The sequence below is a fragment of the Asterias rubens genome, chromosome 2 (assembly GCF_902459465.1).
Source record: "Asterias rubens chromosome 2, eAstRub1.3, whole genome shotgun sequence".
Lineage (NCBI taxonomy): Eukaryota > Metazoa > Echinodermata > Asteroidea > Forcipulatida > Asteriidae > Asterias > Asterias rubens.
In genome coordinates this window covers 24,876,814-24,901,036 of record NC_047063.1, presented here as the reverse complement: position 1 = coordinate 24,901,036, position 24,223 = coordinate 24,876,814, and the positions used below count along the sequence as shown (strand labels likewise).

At 40.5% G+C, this 24,223-nt stretch overlaps 2 protein-coding genes across 2 annotated transcripts; one reads left to right on the top strand and one right to left on the bottom strand.

Moving 5' to 3' along the window:
- Nucleotides 1–999: 999 nt before the first annotated feature.
- Nucleotides 1,000–23,109, bottom strand: LOC117307151. The gene is made up of 14 exons (XM_033791821.1): nucleotides 23,038–23,109; nucleotides 19,392–19,588; nucleotides 16,820–16,939; nucleotides 15,092–15,211; nucleotides 14,397–14,626; nucleotides 11,266–11,461; nucleotides 9,960–10,103; nucleotides 7,772–7,972; nucleotides 7,096–7,212; nucleotides 6,117–6,233; nucleotides 5,483–5,599; nucleotides 4,603–4,716; nucleotides 3,842–4,060; nucleotides 1,000–2,355 (listed from the first exon to the last, which is right to left on the bottom strand). The coding sequence occupies exons 2-14, from the start codon at nucleotides 19,447–19,449 to the stop codon at nucleotides 1,619–1,621; spliced, it is 2,490 nt and encodes an 829-aa protein (XP_033647712.1). The 5' UTR covers nucleotides 19,450–19,588; nucleotides 23,038–23,109; the 3' UTR covers nucleotides 1,000–1,618.
- On the top strand, nucleotides 20,594–21,028 carry LOC117305694 (jacalin-related lectin 34-like). The gene has a single exon (XM_033790563.1). The coding sequence runs from the start codon at nucleotides 20,594–20,596 to the stop codon at nucleotides 21,026–21,028; it is 435 nt and encodes a 144-aa protein (XP_033646454.1).
- Nucleotides 23,110–24,223: the final 1,114 nt, after the last annotated feature.

Below are 24,223 nucleotides of genomic sequence, written 5' to 3'. Positions count from 1 at the left end.
GCTGCGTATACGTGTTGTATTTTACGTGTTTGAGTGTGTAGGTGCAGCGAAGTAAAATTGTCTAAAATGTTTCAGAAATGTTGTACAAGGATCTTGTTCTTGGTTCCTCTCAAGTTAGTGTGTAAACCTTTCAAGGGATGCTTTTAACCAAACCATTGCAAATAATACATGTACATATCAGAAAGAGAAGGCAATCATTTGTTTTTCATCGCCACTCTGCATTTATTTCGCACGCCATATTGTCAGCACTTTCTTCTTTTTTGCTTAAGCAAACGATCTAATATGTTGCGCGCGGGTTTGTTTACGTGCTTAAGCTAGCAACTGCTCATGAAATAGGTTTACGCTTAAAAGCAATTATCTGTGCTACGTTAAGCAAACATTAAGCAGCTCTATGAAATTGGGCCCTTGTGACAAAGCATTTTCATTTGCAGGCCACAGCAATTGAAATTCCGTCCCACACTCCATCAGCTCTGTGGTTAGGGGTCACTAAAAACTTTCTGGTTTAATCTGTAATTCATTACCAGGCTTGGCCTGCATGTACACATTACAGAGCCCAGAGTTAACTGGACATTCTTCACTGGTCTGAGTGTTGAGGCCTTGGCCTGGCAGTAGTTTTTCCCACTTGGTTTTCGATATCATTCCCATTTTCGTATTTTCTTTGTTATATTCTGGAAGCATTTTGCAACCATAGGAGAAGGCGCTTTATTACAATGTTATTTTTATTATCACTATAAATTTTCCAGTATCCCAAATTCCGAAATCCTACTTCGATAAAAAAGTTTGGCGTAACACCATGTAATGACTATCTCTAAATGAGTTGGGGTGGTTCTGAAAAGAACCGTTGGTTTCAACTCAACGCTTCAATCAGTATGCTCGTCTTCTGGAGAAAGCTTTCAGAGCATACTGATCGAAACGTTGAGTTGAAACCAACGGTTCTTTTCAGAACCACCCCTACTCATTGAGAGATAGTCATTACATGGTGTTACCGCAAACCTTTCCATATCACACACATGGTGTTACTGCAAACCAAATAAATGATTTTCCACTCATCCTAAATGTTTGGACTTGGATACGATTGACATCCCTTTCCAACCCAAGTCAGATCTTCCTGGAATGGACTTTGACGGATTTAGGATTGCTAGGTTTAATTAACACAGTTTGTTTTTAAACTAAATGACTAAAATCTAACCCCAAAAATGTAAAAAGCTGTCATAGTAGAAAACTTTGTATAAATTGGAAGTTAACGTCTTTACAATAAAGGCTTCTTCTATTCTGCTTTTTAACATCATTGCGTCAACTTTTACATTGCTTTGATTGTCACACTTTAACTGCGAGTGTTGCGCAAGTCTCTTTATTTGTATGGAGTTGGTGATGACAGGCACCGAGATAATACAAGACATGCATTGCTGAACGGACTCACAAAAAAATCAATTAAAAAAAACTGAATGAATACAGCCATGTATCAAGCGAATACTTTATATGCAAATGCTCACCATGCCCTGGTAGCACTAAAAATAGACTCTGGTTACCAGCCCAATGTAATATTGATGTGTATTGTTAGTAACTGGTGCCTTGACAACTCTCCTTCCAGATGGTCACCCCCCCCCCCCCCCTCACCTCAATATGAATCTGTCCCTCCTCCAGGCAGGAGTGAGATGTGTTCCGGGTTCTCCTCCACATCCTTCCTTCCTCTGTCCTCTGTGGTATTGAGGTCAGGAAGCCCCGATGAACTCTGACCCTGCTGCTGTCTTGATGAACTCTGACCCTGCTGCCCTTCGGATGACCTCTGATCCTGTTGCTGTCCAGATGAACTCTGCCCCTGCTGTCGTCCCGATGAACTTTGATGCTGCTGCCGTCCGGTTGAACTCTGACCCTCCTGCTGTCCTTGTGAACTCAGACCAAGCTCACGTACTACTGAACCTTGACCCGTCTCCCGTTCCAATGAATGCCGACCAACCTCCCATCCCGATGCCCGTTGACTCTGCTCCGGTGACCAATCACCACCTGTGGTTGTCACGGAGCTCAGTCTTGTCTGCAAAGCAGTGTCACCCTCCAGGGCTGTTTGCGACGATTCCAACGACCTCCGCCGACCCCTAGACTGGGATCGCTGCAGGACCCGGATGTACGGTGGGGGATCTGTCTGCTGCCCTCCATTGAGGAAGATGACAACGCTTTCATAGGATGGAGGCGGCTCTTCGTTGGATGAGTGGGTTGGACCTGGGTGGGAGTGGTGGCGTCGTAATTTGCGACGCTGGCTGCGGACGACCACATTGTATGGTGGGGGTTCATCCGTGTACATGCTGACTGAGCTCATGCGAGACAGACTTCGGCTGACTGTGGAGGGGTTATCGGAAACTGGAAAAGAATCAAACAAAATTATTTTCAAACCAGTTTCAAATACCCCTTCCTCCCAAACACAAGGAAATGGGCTAAAAAAACAAAACATTTTAAGTAGATGTAAATATTTGCATCAGGGATAAAGAGTATTATTTGGTTTTACCCATACATGCATGTCTGCGCCTCGGAATAGGGTCTTGTACACTAGATAGATTGGGCATTAAAAATGCATTATTATTGTTATTATTTGTCTATACTTTCCCCTCAAGTCCTATGGAAAAAGGATTCAAGAGTAGATATTGCTTTACACACATTATACATGTAGGTAAGACCAGATTAATGTTTAAAGGCACCGTACACCTATGGTAATTGTCAAAGACCAGTGTTCTCACTTGGTGTATCCCATCATAACCAGCCTGTAAAAATTTGGGCTCAATTGGTCATCAAAGTTACGAGAAAATGGTGGAAGAAAAAACAACCTTATTGGTCGAATTTGTGTGCTTTCAGGTAGGAATAAAAGACCCCTAGCTATAAGTATTTTAATATTTTAGTGAGAAATTACCCCTTTTTCAAAAACTACATTACTTCAGAGGGGGTCGTTTCACACAATGTTTTATACTATCAACAGCTCTCCAATGCGTTTTACCAAGTCAGTTTGTAAGTTAATATTTGTTTTGAGTAATTACCAAACGCGTGCCTTCCCTTTAACAGTTTTTTAGATTAAAAGATTGTAAGTGCATGTAATCTTTGACATTTTGTTTATTATCAGAAGGTTATCTTTCTTTCCCACATTAGTTTGTACCTCGGAGGTTATTGCACTTCATAAGTTTAGTGCTATTGTTGTTATATTAAATGGTCAGGAAGTAGAAGGGTTGACGATGTATTGTGTACATCAATAATAGTAAGTAGAAGGGTTGACGATGTATTGTGTACATCAATAATAGGAAGTAGAAGGGTTGATGATGTATTGTGTACATCAATAATAGTAAGTAGAAGGGTTGACGATGTATTGTGTACATCAATAATATCAAAGTCTTATATAGCGCACGTATCTACCAAACAAAGGTACTCAAGGCACTGAGTATATACAACCTTTCAGAAAGATAGGTTATTGCAGTGATGAATTATGAGACCCAATTATGTAGCACCTTATAAGGGTTTAAAAGGTGCTACAGCGATAAGTGTATTGGGTTCTTTTACATGCGTTACATAACCCATGGGGCCAACGGCAAATTTTGATAAAATTTGTCATCGCAGTTGCAAGAGACCATTGAAAGAAAAAAACACCCACTTTACACAAATTTGTGAGCTTTCAGATGCCTAATAAAAGGCTTCATGGCTAAAAGTCTTATAACATTTGAGTGAGAAATTACCTCTATCTAAAAAAACTATGTTACTTCAGAGGGAGCCGTTTCTCACAGCTCTCCATTGCTCATTACCAAGTTAGTTTTTGTGTTAACAATTATTTGAAGTAATTGCTTGTCCAGGGCCTTTAACCACTCACCCGACAAACTTTCCCTCATTTCTCTCCGTCTCATCTCGCATTCCCTCTCGCGTCGTCGAAGTTCTCGCTCCACCAAGGACCGGCGAGTGTTCAACGGATAGAAACTGCAGTTTCTCATCCTGCAGCAAACCCATATCATGACAAGTAGAATCGCGATGGGTATGACCGTGATCAGCGTGTACGTTAGGTTGTTCAGGAATGATTCGTCCTCGTAGGTTTCTATGACAACAGAGAGAACACTTCTTTTATATGGTTTTGGGATACACATGGGGGTCGTTCAGTGTCCACGTATTGACCTCTTTCTCTTTTGGTCACAATTTGTGAGGCTACTCATCCTTCCTCACAGCTGAGAAGCTGAATATTTAAAAATTTTGTTTTGTTATGCAAGTCGCCAGACACACAAGGTCTGAAGGCCACTTCAAGGTGTGGGCTACAACTATTTTATTCCAGAGGCCGTTGCCACCTACTTTACTCCCTAGGGCTGAAACAGGGTTACCCCTTTTACAGTCCATATGGATGTAGGCTTGGGTATCATCAATCCAAAGCCTGGCTGGTAGAGCAGAAAGCACTAACTACCTTATTTTACGTAGCAAGTGTCACAACCGGGATTCAAACACACACTCTGCTGATCAAACACCAAAGCTTGAATCCGGTGCTCTTACCCGCTCAGCCATGACACGCCGTTCCAGTAGGACGGTTTCAAGAAAACACCAGGTTTCATTTTAGAAGATTCATCAAAGAATTTACCAGAGCAAACTCACCTACATATTTGAATTCACAGTACGTGCCGGTGAAGTCAGCTGGGCATTTGCAGTTGTACAGTTCATGTGTCCCCTCACAGCTGCCTCCATTCTGACAGTAGTGGTGCGGACATCCTACCAATCAAATTAATCAAATACGCATTATAAATAGGCCGTGTCCGAATTGGTGGCTACGGCTGCGGCTACGACCGTTGCCATGGGTGTTGCTAAGGGCGTCCTATACTTCAATGCATGACGACGCGGCGATCCAGCCGTAGCCGTAGCCATAGCCGCCAATTCGGATACGGCCTTTTAGAGCATGTTCTACCAATATGGTGCGCAAGGCACTGGAACAAACAAAAACACAATAAGCAGGGAATGTCTTTGCTGTAAAGCCAAAAATGAGTGGCACCAGTTGCAACAATGTAAACTTAATGAAATTTCGGCTGGTAACCAGTTTCTGTTAGGCAAAAACTTCTGTGCTTCTGTTTTACTGCTTACAGGTTTAATGAAATTGGGCCCTGCACATTGTTTGCAGGGAATTCTATGCTAACTGCATCATATTATTATTGCTCATTGCAGCCTACTGGCTGAATTACAAAACAGTGTACATTAAAATCAAAAGGAATATTTGTAAACTGTATTTAAATAAAAACAGAGAGGTATTTAGGAAATGCAAATTGCACAAAGCACTTTGGAAGCAAACTATGGAGACCATAAAAAATCACATCAATTCTAAAATATTCTAAAATGCACACAAAAAGTTACAAGGATGGAGGGAGTGAACTAAGAGAGTTGTTGATAAGTCTGTTGAAGACTCTCTACAGGGTGTTATAAGTGCTTGATATGGCAAGCAGCACCATGAGGTTTAGCCCCGGCCGACTACCCTCCTATCCACTACCTGAATTGTCTTGCTGGCAATTGACTCCTGAGTACGGCCGTTGACACAGGCAGTAACGTGTAGATACAGACGATCCCAGGCATATCCCACCATTCATACAGTAATCTTTCGGGCACACTGTATGGGAGATACAAATCAAGATAACTTAAAGGCACTTGACACTATTAGTAGTTACTCATTATATATATATATTAGCATAAAAACTTACTTGGTAACGAGCAACCGAGAGCTGTTGATAGTATAAAACATTATGAGAAACTCCCTCTGAAATAGCAGAGTTTTTGAGAAAGAGGTAATTTCTCACTAAAATATTTGATTCTGAAAAAGACTCCAGGGCTGAATCCTTTCTCCTAAGGCACGTACAACCAATATATTGAGGTAGGTTATTTCATGGAAATGCAAAAAATATAACCACAACAGTTTGGCACAGTGCCAGCAATATGTATCTCATAGGATCAGGTGGAGAATCATGGCATGTCACTCCCTGAAAAAAGGCACATATAGTAATTTGCACTCATGCTAATTAGTGTAAGGACAAAACTATAATGTGTTAGGTCGTAAACATGCTAAAAATGATTTGCCAAATTTATAATTGTTGCCAGGTGACTTTGTGTAAACAGCGCTGAAATCCTACCTTCCTCCTCCTGACACCTATCACCAGAGAAGTTAGGCTGGCAAGAGCAGCGTGGGTACCCACTGATTACTTCATGACATGTCCCACCATTGGCGCACCAATGCTCTGGACATAACCCTACAACAGAAAAGAATGCATTTTAAAGGGTTAGGGTACTTTTTCTATGACGAAAAAAAAAACCAAACAATGTCCACAGATTTACACTAAACTCACACAGTTTGAAGATAATGACGATAGAAAGCTTCCCTTAAAACACATGTACTTGCCGATGTAGTTTTTTGAGAAATGAGTGAAACAATATCAAGAAAATATTTTTCGACTCAAAAGATGAAAATTAATTTGCATGTTTCAACTAACTAACGTTTCATCTAACATGCGACTCTCCTGAAAACATTGCTCCATGCTTTTCACTTTTTTTCAAAGAATTGTGACTTCACTCACAGTGAGTAGGGATTCATGTCATGACTCACAGTGAGTAGGGATTCATGTCATGACCAAAAATTTGAGCTACAAAGGGTATATCAAAACCCTTTGAGGTAATTGGTTTAAAGCAATACTTGAAGAGGAACTGACTTGATTGTATGATTACAAATCAAGCAATCATCTCTCTCTCTAGTCCACCAAGGTCCGAATCATTTTGAGATTTGACATTTTACTCTATCCCTGCATTAACTTCTTTTACACCAGCGCCTTTGAATGGTTTAGACTGGAAAGTGCACATTCCAATGCTGAGTTAATATATTGTAAAACATGTCCAAGTTGAGTAGAAATGACCAATGGATGGATTGCACACAGCGTCATCGGCCGCCATATTTGATGAGAAACATTGGAAAAATGCACGCGTACATGCTTGCGCAAAACTCTCAGCCAACACAACTATATGCCAATGATAGCGTGCACGTTTCATCAAAGATGGAGGTCAATGACGTCATGTGCAATCCATATATCTGAAATGACACAACAAACTACTGTGACTGACCTAGGCAGGGTTTCTCGTCTGAGTTATCTCCACAGTGGTTAATCCCGTCACATTCCAAGGCGCTGGAGATACAGCGCTTGTTGGCACACCAGAAATCAGAGCACAACTCTTGGCTCTCTGTAACATAAATGTGTTTATTCAATTATGGCTAATTCAAAACCTAGTTAAAGCGCCTTGAGCATCGCTGAGTGACAGATATGGGAGTCATATAAAAAGCCACTATTTATCATTATTAATACAAGCAAACCTGCAGCGAACACGCTTCATCTAAATGGTATTACAAATTGTTGTAACTTAAAGAAATCTTAAAATAACTGGGACATCAAAAATAGAGCAATGATCAGGAACAAACAGAAATTGTTATCAGATGGCACCAATTTATAGTATTAATGTAGGGTGAAGTGGCCGACACGTAACTTTAATTGCTTCTCTCCCCCCAGGGGTATATGGGTACCTGTGAGGTTATTCTTGTTAATGAATTATTGCACAGGCTGTATAATCCCCAAGGAGATGAGATGGTATAAGGCAGGAATTAAGGCCCAGTGATCAGGGGTAATAATATTGGAAGCGCTTTAAGATGCCCTTTAGGTGTAAAAGTCGCTATATAAAAGCTGGTTATTATTATTATTATTATTATTATTATTATAATATTATTATAATTACTCTCTTCGCGTACCAGCTTTGGAGAAGAAGACAAACATTCCGGCTACCGTGACGTTCTGATTGACCAGTCTGTTAGTGAAACAGCGGACATACAACCCATTGCCTGTAGAGATCATCTCCAGCGTTGGGAATTGGTATTTATAATGGAGGGAGTGATTCTTAGGAGCGTCTGATGTGATTCCGTCATGGATGTCCAGCGTAATGATGATACTGTCTAAAATGCAGGAACAGAAGATGAAAATACTGGTTCAGAAAGGACTTCATTTTTTAATTGTTTTCATTTTATGCAAGTCGCCAAGGCCTGGAAGGCCACTTCAAGTTATGGGCTACAAATCAACTATTTTTCCAGGGGCCATTGCAACCAAGTACTCCTGGGGCTGACAGAGGGTTACCCCTTTTACAGTTCAAACGGATGTAGGCTTGGGTATCATCCATCAGGAGCCTGGCTGGTAGAGCAGAAAGCAGCATTTTCTGCCAAACAGCTTTATAAAATAGGGCCCTGTTTGTTTGGTGCGCCGTTTGTCAATTGACAATAGTCAATCAATCAATCAATAAAACATTTATTTCCACATTCACATCACATGGAGGCATCATCTTAAAAGCCGAGGCTTGTGGCGGATGTGCCCGTTACAAGATTACAGAACAAAACAGGAAAACTGCACTAAATAGACGAATAAATAAATACATACCACGACGGTAGATAACTACACAAAGGTTTAACCATGGTTAAACAATGAAAATATAACTATGAAGCAGAACATGTATGTGAAGTAAACAAAGGGACAGCAATTAAACAAACAATACAAATTAGAAAACATAGACGAGTAAGTAGGTAGGTAAGTAACGGCTAAGCCAACTACCAGTATAAAAAAGCAAATCGATCAATTATGTTGGGAATTTAGTAAAAACGTTTTTAGTCGGTATTTAAACGAGCTAATTGAGGGGCAATTAGTAATTGGTGGTAGAAGATTATTCCAGTTTTCTGGTCCAGTGAAAGAAATTGTGTGTTGGGAAAGAGTTGATCTAAATAGGGGAACATGAAATTTAGCTGACGACCTAGTATTGTAATCATGTACGGTGCTGTTATAAACAAAAAGATTGAGTAATGATTTAGGAAGTTAGTTGTTTACAAACTTATACATAAAAACATCTTGCTGAAATACATTTATATTCATAAGAGACAATAGCTTATGTTTCTTAAACAAGGGAGTGGTGTGCTCGAGAAAGGGGGCCTTGCATACAATGCGAATAGCCTTTTTCTGAAGTTTAATCAACTTATCCAGATTTGACTTGTATGTATTGGCCCAGATAATGTTACAATAAGAGAGGTATGAAAGAATAAGTGAACAATATAAGGTACGCAGAATGCTCGATGGGAGTGTATACTTCAATCTACTCATGATACCAATATTGTTTGATATTTTGTTTTCTAATTCTTTGATATGGATGTTCCATGAAAGACATTCGTCAATATAAACCCCAAGAAATTTTGTATTAGTCACTCGCTGTATGGGCTCATTATTAATTTTAACTTGACAATTACGTAAATTCAATTTCTTTTTACTTTTTGAAAAAGCCATTAATGTACATTTCTTCAAGTTGAGTGACAGTCTGTTTGCCTGGAGCCAAATTGATACTTTGTCTAATTCAACATTAAGTACATTGATAATAGTTTCTACATGTCTGTTATCACTTGAGTAGATAATATTAGTATCGTTAGTACAGTTTCTATGGTTGAAAGGTAATTGTTACAAACCATGGTAACAAAATGTAAAAATACACTCTCCTGACGATGACCAGAGCAAGCTCTGCGATAGTGCAGTTAAAAACGATCCTGTAAGCTAAAGTAGTATTCCCAGCCTATTTTGTGTACCTTTCCGCCCAGGTAGTAGTTAAAAAGCAGGACAGTTCTTTTCAAAACTAAGAAGACACCCACACAACCTGATAAATCTACTCCGAATTAGTAGAATAAAGAAGGACAGTTCTCAAAAGAAAAAAACTCTAACTGACCAGTAGACACACACATGGTGTTACCGCAAACCAAATACATATTGATACCTCACCATGCAATGCCTCAAATCATATGACACTAAATAGTTAATTGACAAACTGCACCCCATATGCCCAAACCACATTTTTCAACAAAACTTATGGAGCCTTAGCTTGAGCCGACATTTCAAAAGACCCTAGTGTTTACTTACCCGACTTAAAGATGGGGTTAAGAGACAAGAATACATGCTTCTTCTTGGGTGCAACAAAGAGCCACAGCATATCGTGGGTCTCTGGCTGCCATAGGACCGTGGCAAACTGGCTCTGACGATCATCAAAGAATGCTAGTGTGTCCACTGAACAATCAAACAGAACATATATTTCATCTGATTTTGTAGTAGCAAAAGGTTGCCAGCCTAAAATACCATGTGATGCACTGTTATTGTGATTGTGGTTCCCAACTCAATTATGGTTTTAGTAAACAAGCAATACTTACAAACCAGCAGTCCTTGGATGTTTGGATAATTGACTGGCTGACTGAGTGGCTGGGATTAAAATTTATTCCCCTGTTCCTAACACATGAAAATTGCTATTTAGGCCTGCAGCCTCAAATCCTACAAAGTCAGACAACTTCCAGAGTAAACACAATGTTGGCAAATTTTCAACAATTTAGGGTTAACTCTTAACAACTTTTGCATAGCAAACTGAATACTGTAAACCATTGTAAACCTCCTTAACCATTACATGTTGTCAAGAATTGTAGAATTGCCAAATAAATAATAATAATAAAATAAGAATAAGTAAAGAAAAAAGGTCTCATACTTCAAAAAACATAACTCCACATACCTTTTTGCAGGATAAACTATATTAAACCAAATAGCTGTGAAAGTCTTATAGATCAAACAAGGAAGAAAGTGGTAGCATTTAAAGACTAACCAGTGACATCAAAAAACGTAGGGAATGGAGAATTCCCTGTTTTTAATGTTACATTTAACATTTTAGTGTTTTGAATGGTATTGCTTGGGCACTGGGCTGGGCCCTAGTTCATAGAGCTGCTTAAAGGAACATTACAGAATTGTTTTTTGCTAACAAAACAGTCGCTGGCAGTGTGAGCACTTTATGTAATCCATCATTTACATAAACTGATAAACCTGTAGAAGTTTGAGATCGATCGGCCATCTGGGTCATGAGAGAATAGTGAAAAACCGATTACAAATTTTGCATTGCATTGATGCCAAAATAAAAATGAACAAACTGAGCGATTAACTCCAGACGCGAAGTTAGATTATTTATTTCTCATCAAAGGTTACCAGTCAAAATACAATGTCCCATGTACAATTTGTGACTGGTATCCTGCTCATTTCTGCCTAGCCATTTCTGTTTTTTTTTAAAACATTTTTCTTCCATTCTGTGCATTTTAACATGTGTTAAGTGCTTTTGATCATTTGCATGTAAGGGGTACAATATAAATTTAAATTATTATGATACAGTAGCGTTGAATCCCTGACATTGAATTACCTATTGGTTTAAAAGCCTGTTCACTGGCCGACAGAAATCGGTAGTGGGCTCGGAAGACTGGAAACTGGAAAGCTATGCTACTCCAGTGTTTGAACTCTATACGCAGCGAGTTCTCAGTTGATATCAATGCTCCTGGCCGCTTGTATGATGCAAAGCATTGCTCAATCACCGGACTAGCTGACTCACCATCGTATACCTGTATGTACGGATAAACAAACAAAATGTGATCAAGACGCACTGGTTTGATAACAAGCCCTGAACGGCCAAATTTCATCTGCTCAACGTTAAGCCCATTTTCGTGCTAACTGTAGCAGAAGAATTTCCTTAACCATTAGTGTGTTTCATAGGTAAGAAAATTAGGCGGCTGCTTGCACTTTTACCATGGATTCGCATTGTTAACGTCACTCATTTTTATACAGTAAGCAGCGGGGCCAATTTCATAGAGCTGCTTAATGGCTGATTTTGTGCTTACTGCGCGAGTTTCCATATCATAGCGCGCTGCTAACCGTAAGCACACAAAAAGGTATGCTAACCTTCTGGTGCTTACTGTATGAAAATGAATGTCTTTCTTTCCTGCCGACATGTGAAATCTGCTTACCTGTACCTTATGAGCACGTTTTTCTGCTATAGTTAGATAAAAATTTTTCCTACAATTTAGCATTAGTTTGACTCCAGTCAGTGAGGACTACATACTTAAATTATTGTACTGCATAAACTGTTCCAAATCTACAGGTTTAGACCACATTCCTGCTAAGTTTTTGCGAGATTCTGCTGATGCCATTGTCTCTCCATTGACACACATTATCAATTTATCCTTGCATCTAGGTAAATTCCCAAATGACCTGAAGCATGCCAGGGTGGTTCCTATTCATAAAAAGAACAATACAGATGACCCGGGAAATTATCGGCCGATTTCAATACTCAGCGTTGTGTCTAAGGTATTGGAAAAGGTAGTGCACAATCAGTTATACCCATACCTTCATGACAATCGATTGTTATTCCAGTATCAGTCGGGTTTTCGAAAATCTTTTTCGACTGAATCGTGCCTGGCTTTCCTTAGTGACCATGTAAGAACCGAGTTGGACAAAGGTAACTACTCTGGCATGCTTCTTCTTGACTTGGAAAAAGCATTCGATACAGTTAATCACAATATCTTAGTGGGTAAACTTAAAGCAGTTGGATTAAACAGCTCTGTTGTTTCATGGTTTTCATCATACCTGTCTGAAAGAAAGCAGCTGGTTTCTATCTCTGGTACTGAATCTAGTTTACAAACTATTACATGTGGTGTCGCACAGGGGTCTGTCCTCGGACCCCTATTGTTTCTAATTTATATTAATGATTTGGAGACGGCTGTAAATTGTAGATTATTAATGTATGCTGATGACGCTGCTCTTATTGTTTCTGGAAACAACACAGGTATTATTGGAAAAATGTTGACAACGGAATTGAAATCTGTCTGTGATTGGATGGCTGACAACAAATTATCCTTGAATCTCGGAAAATGTGAAAGTATTCTTTTTGGTCAAAAACGTCGATTAAAAACATGTTGTGATTTGAATATTCTCTGTAATGATAGTACTAAGATTAAATCTAAGTCTACAGTTAAGTACCTTGGTGCTGAACTTGATCAGGCACTTAGTGGCGAAATGATGGCTGCCAAGGTAATAAGCCGGGCTAACGGCAGACTGAAATTTCTGTACCGTAAGGCCAAATTTTTTGATAGCTCGATCAGAAAACTGTTGGCATCGGCTCTGGTTCTGTGTCACTATGATTACTGTTCTTCATTTTGGTATGATAGCTTAACTAAACACACTAAAACCAAATTACAGACTTCCCAAAACAAGTTGACTAGATTTGTTCTTAATCTGAAGCCAAGGACTCACTTAACGGTAGATCATTTCAAACAAGTTGGTTGGCTCCCAGTCCAGAACCGGATTGATCAATTGAAACTATGTAGTATATTTCGTATCTTGACTTCCTTGGCTCCGGATTATTTTAAAGATTTTTTTCAACTGACAAGTAGTACTCGCTTCTATAACACCCGATCAAATCACTTTTCTTTTGATATTCCCCATCATCACAGTTATGGTCAACACTCCTTCCGAGTTTCTGGGGCTAAGTTATGGAATAAACTTCCCATCATGCTCCGGAACACAAATTCATCCCTAGCCAAATTTAAAAAAACTCTCAAACTGCATTACTTTGATAAGTTGCAGCTCCAGGAGGATGCATTGTTTGTAGTCGGTTAATTTATTCTTTTTTTCATTAGAACAGTACTCGTGGTGACACAGTGGCCGGGCCAGGTGACACGAATCAATTTGTTTGTTGTTGGGTGTCTTGGTCGCCTATTCCATTTGTTTTATTTCATGTGCAATTTTCTAGTCATAGTTTTATTCTTGTATTTTAATGTGTCTTCAGTGTTTCTGCATTTTTATTTTGTATAGAGGACCACAATGGAAATAAGCTTATTTTAGCTTTTTTGTGTTATCCTCGACAATTCCTCAGATTCAAATGTCTTTTCCCTTGTATTTTTTATCTGTTTTTGTCCAATTGTTGTATTTTATAGAATTCTGTGGAGATTGTCTAATAAACAAACAAACAAACAAACAAACAAACTCTTTGGCCAAGTTTGCTTTCAAGTGATTCAACTTGTTCATCCCATATTCATTATTTCAAATTAAAGGCAGTGGACACTTTTGGTAATTACTCAAAATAATTACTAGCATAAAACCTTTCTTGGTGACGAGTAATGGGGAGAGGTTGATGGTATAAAACATTGTGAGAAACGGCTCCCTCTGAAGTGCCATAGTTTTTCGAGAAAGAAGTAATTTTCCAAGAATTTGATTTCAGAGACCTCAGATTTAGAACTCAAATTTTCACAGGTTTGTTATTATATGCATAAGTTGAGATACACCAACTATGAAGGCTAGTCTTTGACAATTACCAAAAGTGTCCAGTGCCTTTAAATAGGGATGCATTTCAAATTAAATGGAGATGCATTTCAACCCTAAACTAGCCAGTCAGACCACTTAGAGTGAATTGTGAATGATTCTCAGGCGTCCTAACTGGCATTTGGCCAGTGGAGAGAGAATGCTGCTATTTTAAGAGCAAAGAAATACACAATGAAGTACCTCGATTCCATTCTTGTCGTAAGACCACATGCAAGGCTGCCTGGTCTTACTTCCAGACATCAAGAAGTCATCAAAGATAAGCTGCACTTTGCCTGTCTTCTGAAGGTTCTGGATGGTGTAGCTGCAGATGTACGGCAGGAGCCTGTCAGTGAAGTTTGCTTGGGTGAACACTGGTCCCGATATTGATTTCTTCTGGCTAGGCCAGCCGGAATATAACTGAGGACCACACTCTGCATCCAAAGAAATGACAACAAAATAATCCCATACAATGTACAGGTTGCAAAAGAGAAATTTATGCTTATGTCAGTTTATCAAATAAATGACCCAAATGACAAGCCAAGTGTTGGCTTTGCAGAGCTGGAATTTCACTGATGAGAGGGTAAAGCTTGTAGTGGCCAAGAGGTCTAGTGCACTGGACTCAACTTCTGGTGGCTAAGTCATGTGTTCCAATCCTGATCATCACGCTTGTGTCCTTGAGCACACCACAATAATTGCTTAAAGTGGGGTATATGGATACCTATGCAGGCAGAGATAAACAAGCTCGGTGGGCTCCATACTTGGCAGCACCAGATAAGGGGTGTCAATCAAACATAAGAAAAGACCTGTCACATAATAACAACAATGAGAGCAAAACAAGAAAAACAACAACAACTAAAACAAGACTGTAACCATGCTGTAAGAGATGAGTGACTTACGTGAGGGTCTCTCGCACGTTGGACCAATCCACTGTGGTAGACAATTACAGGTAAAACCCTGTTCCTTGTTGATGCAAAGACCCATGTTCTTACACGGGCTGCTGGTACATTCATCAACATCTGAGTAAAGGAAAATGTTGAGTTCATTAAAGCCATTGAGTTCATTAAAGCCATTGGACACTTTTTGAACAGAACAAAAATTTACAGAAGGTAATGGTGAAAGACTTCCCTTGAAATATTATTCCATGAAATGCTTTACTTTTTAGAAAACATGAAAACAATTATCAATTCTCGATATCGAGAATAACAAATTTATTTTAAACACATTTCATGACACAGCGAAACGTGCGGAAACAAGGGTGGGTTTTCCCGCTATTTTCTCCCGACTTCGATGACCGATTGAGCCTAAATTTTCATGGGTTTGTTATGTTATATATAAGTTGTGATACACAAAGTGCGGGCCTTTGGACATGTGGTTTACCGGTGTTGTGGGATTGAGATAGATTTGACTAACATGACTTATCAGGTGAAGTTTGCCGTAGCACCATGTGTAAATCTCTTTTGAGTAGTTGGGTGACAACTCAACGTTTCAATGGACCTTATGCATTGACGTCATCCAGCCGCCATCTTAGAGGAAAAACGGTGACGAAACAATCGAGACGCGCGGATTTGTACGCGCAGCGCACAGTATTGGCCAATGAACAACCTCCTTTTGACCTCTACGTGAGGGCGCCCTACTGAAATGACGTCATATGCATAAGGTCTATCAGTATGCTCTAATAGTCTTCAGGTATCCATCCTCCTGAAGACAATCAGAACATACTGATCGAAATGTGGAGTTGTTAACCGCCGGTTCTTCTGAGAACCAACACTACTCACAAGAGACTTACACATGGTGCAAACCTCACTTGATTATACTCCCACCTTGCGAATATCAAATCCTACTTAACATGATTTATGTCTGATACAGACTTACTTAGTCACAACTTACTGCTTAAATTTGTAAAGCAGCTTCCATATGAGCAAACCCTGGTATCATCATGCCATATACACACTCATTCAAAACTGTGTATGGATATTTGCTGTCTCTGACATAACTACATGTACTACATAAAAGGTTTCCCCTGAATGAAAACACGGCCCTTCATGGCTCTGCTTACCGTAAGCAAAGAATTGGTGCTTCCGGAAGCAGGGAATTCTGTGCTTACGTCAAGCTTATTTCACAGGTTTTTACACTTACACAGCTAGCGCAGACATTCAGAGCTAGCTATGCAAGGGGAGAATGGTGATAGTTATTGCAGAATTCAGCGGTAAGCAGAGCCATGAAATTGGCCCCTGATGTCCGAGGTCAAACAAAAAGTATTAAAGGAATATGTGCCTTGGATAGCGTATAAAAAAGCGTTTGTAACCGTTTGTTATAAAATGCATGGTTGGAAAGATGTTTTAAAAGTAGAATACAACTATCCACACAAGTTTGCCTCGAAATTGCATGGTCTTCCTTTTACATTACGATATGTAGAGGAAAACCATGCAATTTTGAGGCATGTTTGTGTGGATCATTGTATTCTACTTTTACAGCATCTTTCTACCCATATGCATTTTATAACAAACGCTTTTCAAAGACCAACTCGACCAACGTGTTCCTTTAATGTTCTTTCATGTACCCTAACTGATGGTTCAAAAACAGACAGACAGACAGACAGATAGAAATACAGACAGTACAACTACCTTGTTCGCAGTTTTGACCTGTCCACTCTGAGGAACAGTTGCAGCTATAAGTGCTGACTTTCCACAACTGCTCTGTGCAGACACCCCCATGCAGGCACGGATTGCTGGCACACACTGAATCTACAAGGGCAAACAAATCATCAAGAACTTTCTGAGGGATCTCTGTTTTCTAAATAATTGTTTGAATTGAAAAAAAAAAAATAGAATTATCATTCAGCTGTTGCAAACTGCTTACCAACCAAAAGGGCCTATGATGGTATCAAATGCAAACTAAAATGCCTGGTGAATCAACCCTAGCAATGTCTTTTGTGAAGGCTTAATGACAAAACCACGCGCATTATGAACAGGTATCTAAGTGTAACAAAAGCAGTGAAGTGGAAAAACATTAAACTATTCAGATCTTTGTATCCAATCAATTTTCACTGCTTATGTTACACTATTCATGTTTGTTGTTTTGTTATTGTATATATAGGCTTTGAGAAATAAACTGCTAGGGTTGAACAGGCCATTTAAAAAAAAAATTGATAAATTGTTAATTTTTTTTAAACGCAAGTTCACCCCAAACAAGAACTGCCAGTCTTGGTAAGAGGCTACAAGAAGTGAACATTCAATTAAAGCCATTGGACCCTTTCGGTACAGAAACAAAAATAAAAAGCTCTTGAAATATTATTCCATGAAATGCTTTACTTTTTGAGAAAACAGTAAAACAATATCAATTCTGATACCTCACCATGCAATGCCTCAAATCCTAAATATCAATTCTCTTTAACGAGAATTACGGATTTATTTGAAACACATGTCATGACACGGCGAAACGCGCGGATACAAGGGTGGGTTTTCCCGTTATTTTCTCCCGACTCCGATGACCGATTAAGCCCAAATTTTCACAGGTTTGTTATTTTATATATAAGTTGTGATACACAAAGTGTAGGCCTTGGACAATACTTTTTACCGAAAGGGTTCAATGGCTTTAAGATGAAAACAACTTGGGTAGCTGAAGGTAGGAATTCATATTCGTAGGATGGAGGGAAAAATGTACCAGACAAAAGTTGTGTTTGTACTGGATTTAAGCATTTTGGGTAACTTTACCAAGACGCAGGGTAACATTTCGATGGGTTTATCATTCCTCCCACAGTCCGCACTTGGATTTTACTGACGCTGGTAGAATTACAGAGACAACAAACATTGTAAAAGGGATGCCAGTTTTACGTGCGTGATCTAGACTGATGAAAGGTCACTGGATTTTCTGGCTCAGTTAAAGCCATTGGACCCTTTCGGTACAGAAAGAAAAAAAAAAGTTCACAGATTTACAAATAATTTACAGGGTTTACAGAAGGTAATGGTGAAAGACTTCTCTTGAAATATTGTTCCATGAAATGCTTTACTTTTTGAGAAAACGGTAAAACAATATAAATTCTCGTTAGCGAGAATTACGGATTTGTTATAAACACATGTCATGACACGGCGAAACGCGCGAAAACAGGAGTGGGTTTTCCCGCTATTTTCTCCCGACTCCGATGTCTGATTGAGCCTAAATTTCCACAGGATTGTTATTTTATATATAAGTTGTGATACATGAAGTGTGGGACTTGGACAATACTGTTTACCGAAAGGGTCCAATGGCTTTAAACTGACCAGGTCAATCTTCCTGGGCACCTTTGGCTTGGTTAAACTAGCCACACGGCTTGGTTAAGTTATCTGTGAGGAAAGTTACCTGCCCCCGATTCCCGAAGCGCTGCGACCGGTTGCGACCGGTTACACGTCGTAAGTTGCGATGCGTATGAAATAGATTTCATCAAAGTTACGATGCGTTGGATGCGTCGCAAGTTCCTTGACAACGAGGAAGAACAAGTAGTAACTTATGACAACCCATAGGGTCGTCGTAAGAATGCTACGTTTCATTTGTTTACGCACAAAATGCATGAAAGAAAATAACAATTACCACACGTAACTTCCGTGAACCAATTGGGAAGACACTAGACAACAAAATGGAAATTTACCCTCCCCCCCAATAAAAAATTAAAAAAAAGGACGGGTAAAAGAAAATAAAACAAACACACGCATAACAAACGAACACACACAAACTAAAACAACTAAACAAATAAATAATTATAACGCCACCCCCCCCCAAAAAAATACCTAAACACTAGTCCGAAACGGTGTAGTGTCTGCCATCTTGAATGAACTATAATACACGACTGTTTCATGACCAAGTTGTACACAACATAAAACAGCCGCAGAACTTTAGCAGTTCATCCTCGTCCAAAGGGTTGTTTTTATTAAGAGTGAAAATAGTTTGTATTGCGACTCGTCGCGCTTACGACGTGTTTGGTGAAATGTATTGTGGAATTCGTCACAGCCGCGACGTGTCTTAGGTCTGCGACGCATCGAAAACCCTACGATGCGTCGCTACTTGCGATGAGTTTCGTGAAACGGGTAAGTTACCCACTGGCTCGGTTTAGTTTACCAACATTAAGTCCAGAGCGAATAGGGCTAAAGAGACGCAGTAAATGAAATAAAGCTGTCACACCACGGTCAGACAGAGTTTTAATTACAAAGTCTGTCAACTCACCCTGTGCCTTGACCCATCTTAGCACCACGGCTAAACACAAAGCCAGGCACGCCTGCATGGCTGGCAGGAGTCAAGGGGCCAAAGATGTCCAATTGGTCCTCAAGTTTCCATTAAATGATACAAGATCTCTTTACTGTAAACCTGCCAGTCTTTTCACCTCCTACATCACGGATACATGTGAAGCTCCTCGTGGATAGCTGTGAAATAGAGGTGGTAAACAACGTAATAATTATAGTTATATCAACAATATCAACTTAATAAGGTGCAATTCCAAAGATTGACCATCACTTTATGATGAAATCAGTCATGTGATTTTAAGCCAATACTTTAACAAACAGTCAAACATCAAAATCCTACCCAGACATCTATATAATTTAAAAAGAGACCAACTTCCTACCCGCGACACTGCGATATCCGACTACCCGTTTGCGCTCGGTTAGCTCGCCCCCTCGAGGACGAGGTTGCGCTGGGCTGATCGCAATGCGCCACAATGTTGTTTTCACAACAAGTGGTGCCCGCACTCTGCTGAATTGATGCTTCCTGGGTCAATTTCAGGGTACCAGTGGGTTGGGGGAATGTGTTGTTTGTGGCATCACAGTCAAAGCACGAGCGTGTAGTAATTCTGGGGTTGGGGGATTACCCTTGGGTTGTCAGGGGGTACATGTCATCTGCGTTTCATATACCCGTCAGGCGCCCTTTGTGATGTCACAAAGTAACCTAGCGCTTACAGTGGAAGCAAAGAAAAATGCACAGGACCACCAAGGGGGAATTAACGGAGGCCTACGCGACGGAGGTAGGTGGGGGTTATTAGAGCACATGGGACAGGGAGAGGGAATGGGCAAACAGTATGGTACGCCTGTGTGGGAAGGGGGACGGGGGAACAGCACAAAATGAAGGGAACAAATTAAAAGGACATGGGAAATAAAACGGAAAAGGAAAAGGGACTAATGAGGACATGGGACAGGAAAACAATAAACTGAACAGGGAAAAATACACGAAACAAAGAAAGAACAACTAGCGGGACCGGGCGCGGAACAGGAAAACATGAGTTAAGGGCCCGAAAACAGTGGTGCATTCAATAGATTAGGTCGGGAAAGGGAAGGGGCACTATGTAGGACAGGGGGCGGGGGGAAGGCGCACAAATTAACAGTCTTGGGATGATATACAAAATAGGAAAGGAAAAAAAAAGACTTCTAAAAGATATGGGGCAGGAAAGTAATAAACTGAACGCGAAAAAAACCCAGGGATTAAACGTCACTGGTAATGGAACCACTAGCGGGGCTAGCGGACCTGGTAATGGAACCACTAGCGGGACTAGCGGACCTGGTAATGGAACCACTAGCGGGACTAGCGGACCTGGTAATGGAACAACTAGCGGGACTAGCGGACCTGGTAATGGAACCACTATCGGGAATAGCGGACCTGGTAATGGAACCACTAGCGGGACTAGCAGACCTGGTAATGGAACCACTAGCGGGACTAGCGGACCTGGTAATAGAGCCACTAGCGGGACTTGCGGACCTGTGCTGGTAATGGAACCACTAGCGGGACTAGCGGACCTGGTAATGGAACCACTAGCGGGACTAGCGGACCTGGTAATAGAGCCACTAGCGGGACTAGCGGACCTGTGCTGGTAATGGAACCACTAACGGGACTAGCGGACCTGCGCTGGTAATGGAACCACTAACGGGACTAGCGGACCTGCGCTGGTAATGGAACCACTAACGGGACTAGCGGACCTGCGCTGGTAATGGAACCACTAACGGGACTAGCGGACCTGCGCTGGTAATGGAACCACTAACGGGACTAGCGGACCTGCGCTGGTAATGGAACCACTAACGGGACTAGCGGACCTGCGCTGGTAATGGAACCACTAACGGGACTAGTGGACCTGCGCTGGTAATGGAACCACTAATGGGACTAGCGGACCTGCGCTGGTAATGGAACCACTAACGGGACTAGCGGACCTGCGCTGGTAATGGAACCACTAACGGGACTAGCGGACCTGCGCTGGTAATGGAACCACTAACGGGACTAGCGGACCTGCGCTGGTAATGGAACCACTAACGGGACTAGCGGACCTGCGCTGGTAATGGAACCACTACTGGGACTAGCGGACCTGCGCTGGTAATGGAACCACTAGCGGGACTAGCGGACCTGCGCTGGTAATGGAACCACTAGCGGAACTAGCGGACCTGCGCTGGTAATGGAACCACTAACGGGACTAGCGGACCTGCGCTGGTAATGGAACCACTACTGGGACTAGCGGACCTGCGCTGGTAATGGAACCACTACTGGGACTAGCGGACCTGCGCTGGTAATGGAACCACTAGCAGGACTAGCGGACCTGCGCTGGTAATGGAACCACTAGCGGGACTAGCGGACCTGCGCTGGTAATGGAACCACTAGCGGGACTAGCGGACCTGCGCTGGGATCAACAAATAATGAAACCACTAGCGGGACTAGCGGACCTGCGCTGGGATCAACAAATAATGAGACACGGAAAAAAGCACCCAAGTGTACGATTCCAAAAAGCACTAAGACTCTTTAAGAGACGTCTTAACTTAGGATGGGGATGGGTGATTTATTAAGTGTGACCCAGTTTCCCCCCCCCCCCTGTACACAAAGGAACGCCACCTTTGCAACACTTTTTTTACGTAATGATTTAAAGCAGGATGCGCACGAAGTGTTTTTATAATTGATAATCCTGTTATGAACACTTCCTGTTAAGGTATAGAAGAACAAAAATTCAGTGTAATTTGACCTAAATTAGATTTAGAGAGGATAAATTGGTGGCGTCCAGCAAAATATTTGCCAACACTTCTCCTACTGTGGCACTGGCTACTCTCCCATGCCATCCAGGGTCATCGAAATTGTCCTTTTTAGTGAAGATTTAAATTAACGTTATCATGGTTATTGTTTATTTCAATGATGATAGCACTATTGTGTACTGTCTTTTCAGCAGTGTCCTCACTCACTATTTAGTATTTTAAGGATCTTGCCGAGTTACCAACGTAAACATAAACGATGACTGGCTGCATGCAAAGAGGTAGTACTACCTAAACTAGTTGCGATAACGTCACCCTCCTGCCGCAGTGTTTTCTGCTGTCGGCAGGAGGGTTACTTTATCGCAAATAGCAAAGAAGAGGAGTTGTGTACGGGGACGGTGGTGCGAGATGGATACTTCTAGAAACTATAAATTATAACTAAGGCTCCCGGAGCCTTGTTTATGGTTTCTAGATAGAAGTACGAGATGGAGAGATGCAGTGCATCCCAAAAAATTGTTGTTGCGTTGACATGCTTGTTTGTCATATCATACAATATTTGTATAAAGTTGTAGTTCATGTAGTTGCGATAACGTAGTCCTCCTCCCGACGGCGGGTTACGTTTATCACAACTAGCTTGCTTGATCTTGATGGTTGTTGTTTACGTTCGGCTATCCTCTCCCGTAATCCATCTCATCATCATTTCATCAAAGAGTAAAGCTCTGGAGTAGTCTCACTCCTCCAGTTGTTCGTTGTTGGTTATTCAATTTTGTGTAAACTCATGCCCTACTCAGAATCACTAACAATCATAAAAATGGTTTAACAAGATGTGACACGATGAATAAAACCAATATCATGAAACAATCCTTGAGCAGACATACCGTAATTTTCGTCACTTTCTCTCGAGTTAGCAAGAACCTCCATCCGCCCACAGCACACACACGCTATATTCTCTATCCTACGTACTACATACGCCACACAGACGACGTACATACATCGTACATGACAGCGTATATGACAGAGCGGTGTGAAGTTGGTATCTTGTTTGACGTTCGACATTCGAATATCAAACAAGAACCAGTTACTTGTTTGACATTCAACATTCAGTTGTGCATGAGTTCAAATGAACTTGTCATCATATCCAGTTTTATATAATTACATACAGGGCCCGATTTCATAAAGCTGAAAATAGTGCTTAGCTAATTAATTTCCTTCGCTAGGCAAAAAGTTGGTGGGGCACCTGTCACAAAGTCACAAATGACTTATCTGGTTATCCTACAGTTTCTGCTTAGCAATATAATTGTCTAGGCTTAGCAAGTGTGTGGTTTTACAATTCCCCCATAGTTTTATGCAATTGGGCCCCAGACCATCTTTGGGTTGGGGCAGTGCAAGGGGGGGGGGGTGCTGGACATGCCTGATGTCTTTCTATATTAGGCTATCTGAGTTTGCCTTTGGCCCAAAAGACAAATTACAAGCTAATATTAATAACATGGTAGACAGCGAGTGCAATGAACACTAACAAATTACACTGCAATATCTGCAAATAATGTGCTTTTATTGACTCTTTAGAAAGGTATGCTACATGAACTTTACTGTTTCATTTCTTAAACTTTCAGTTGAATTTTTAACATTTAAAATATATAAAAATATTTACCAATATATATATCAATTTTAAATAATCATATTCTTTTTTATTAATTTTATATTCAAGCTTAGGCATAAAAAAAAAAGTTATGTTAGCTATAAACCCGACCTACCCTAAAAATGCGGCCGACCCTAGATATTTTTATTTTTTCAAGGGAAGAAATTTAATGATAAATATCTATAAAAGACATAACAATTTATAAAATGTCATCAAGAGTTTCAAAATATACTATTTGTTGTGTGTAGCCTTGTTTTCTTATGTCATTGTGTGCACTACCGCCTTAAACAACTAGAAAACATGGATTTTTGTTGCTGGGAGGGAGAAAACAACATTTTTTAAAGGCTACTCTTTTTAAAATAGAGGTTATAAACAATGCTCAGTATTTTAATTTGTAGTTATAGTAAGTCACACTTTGTGTCAAA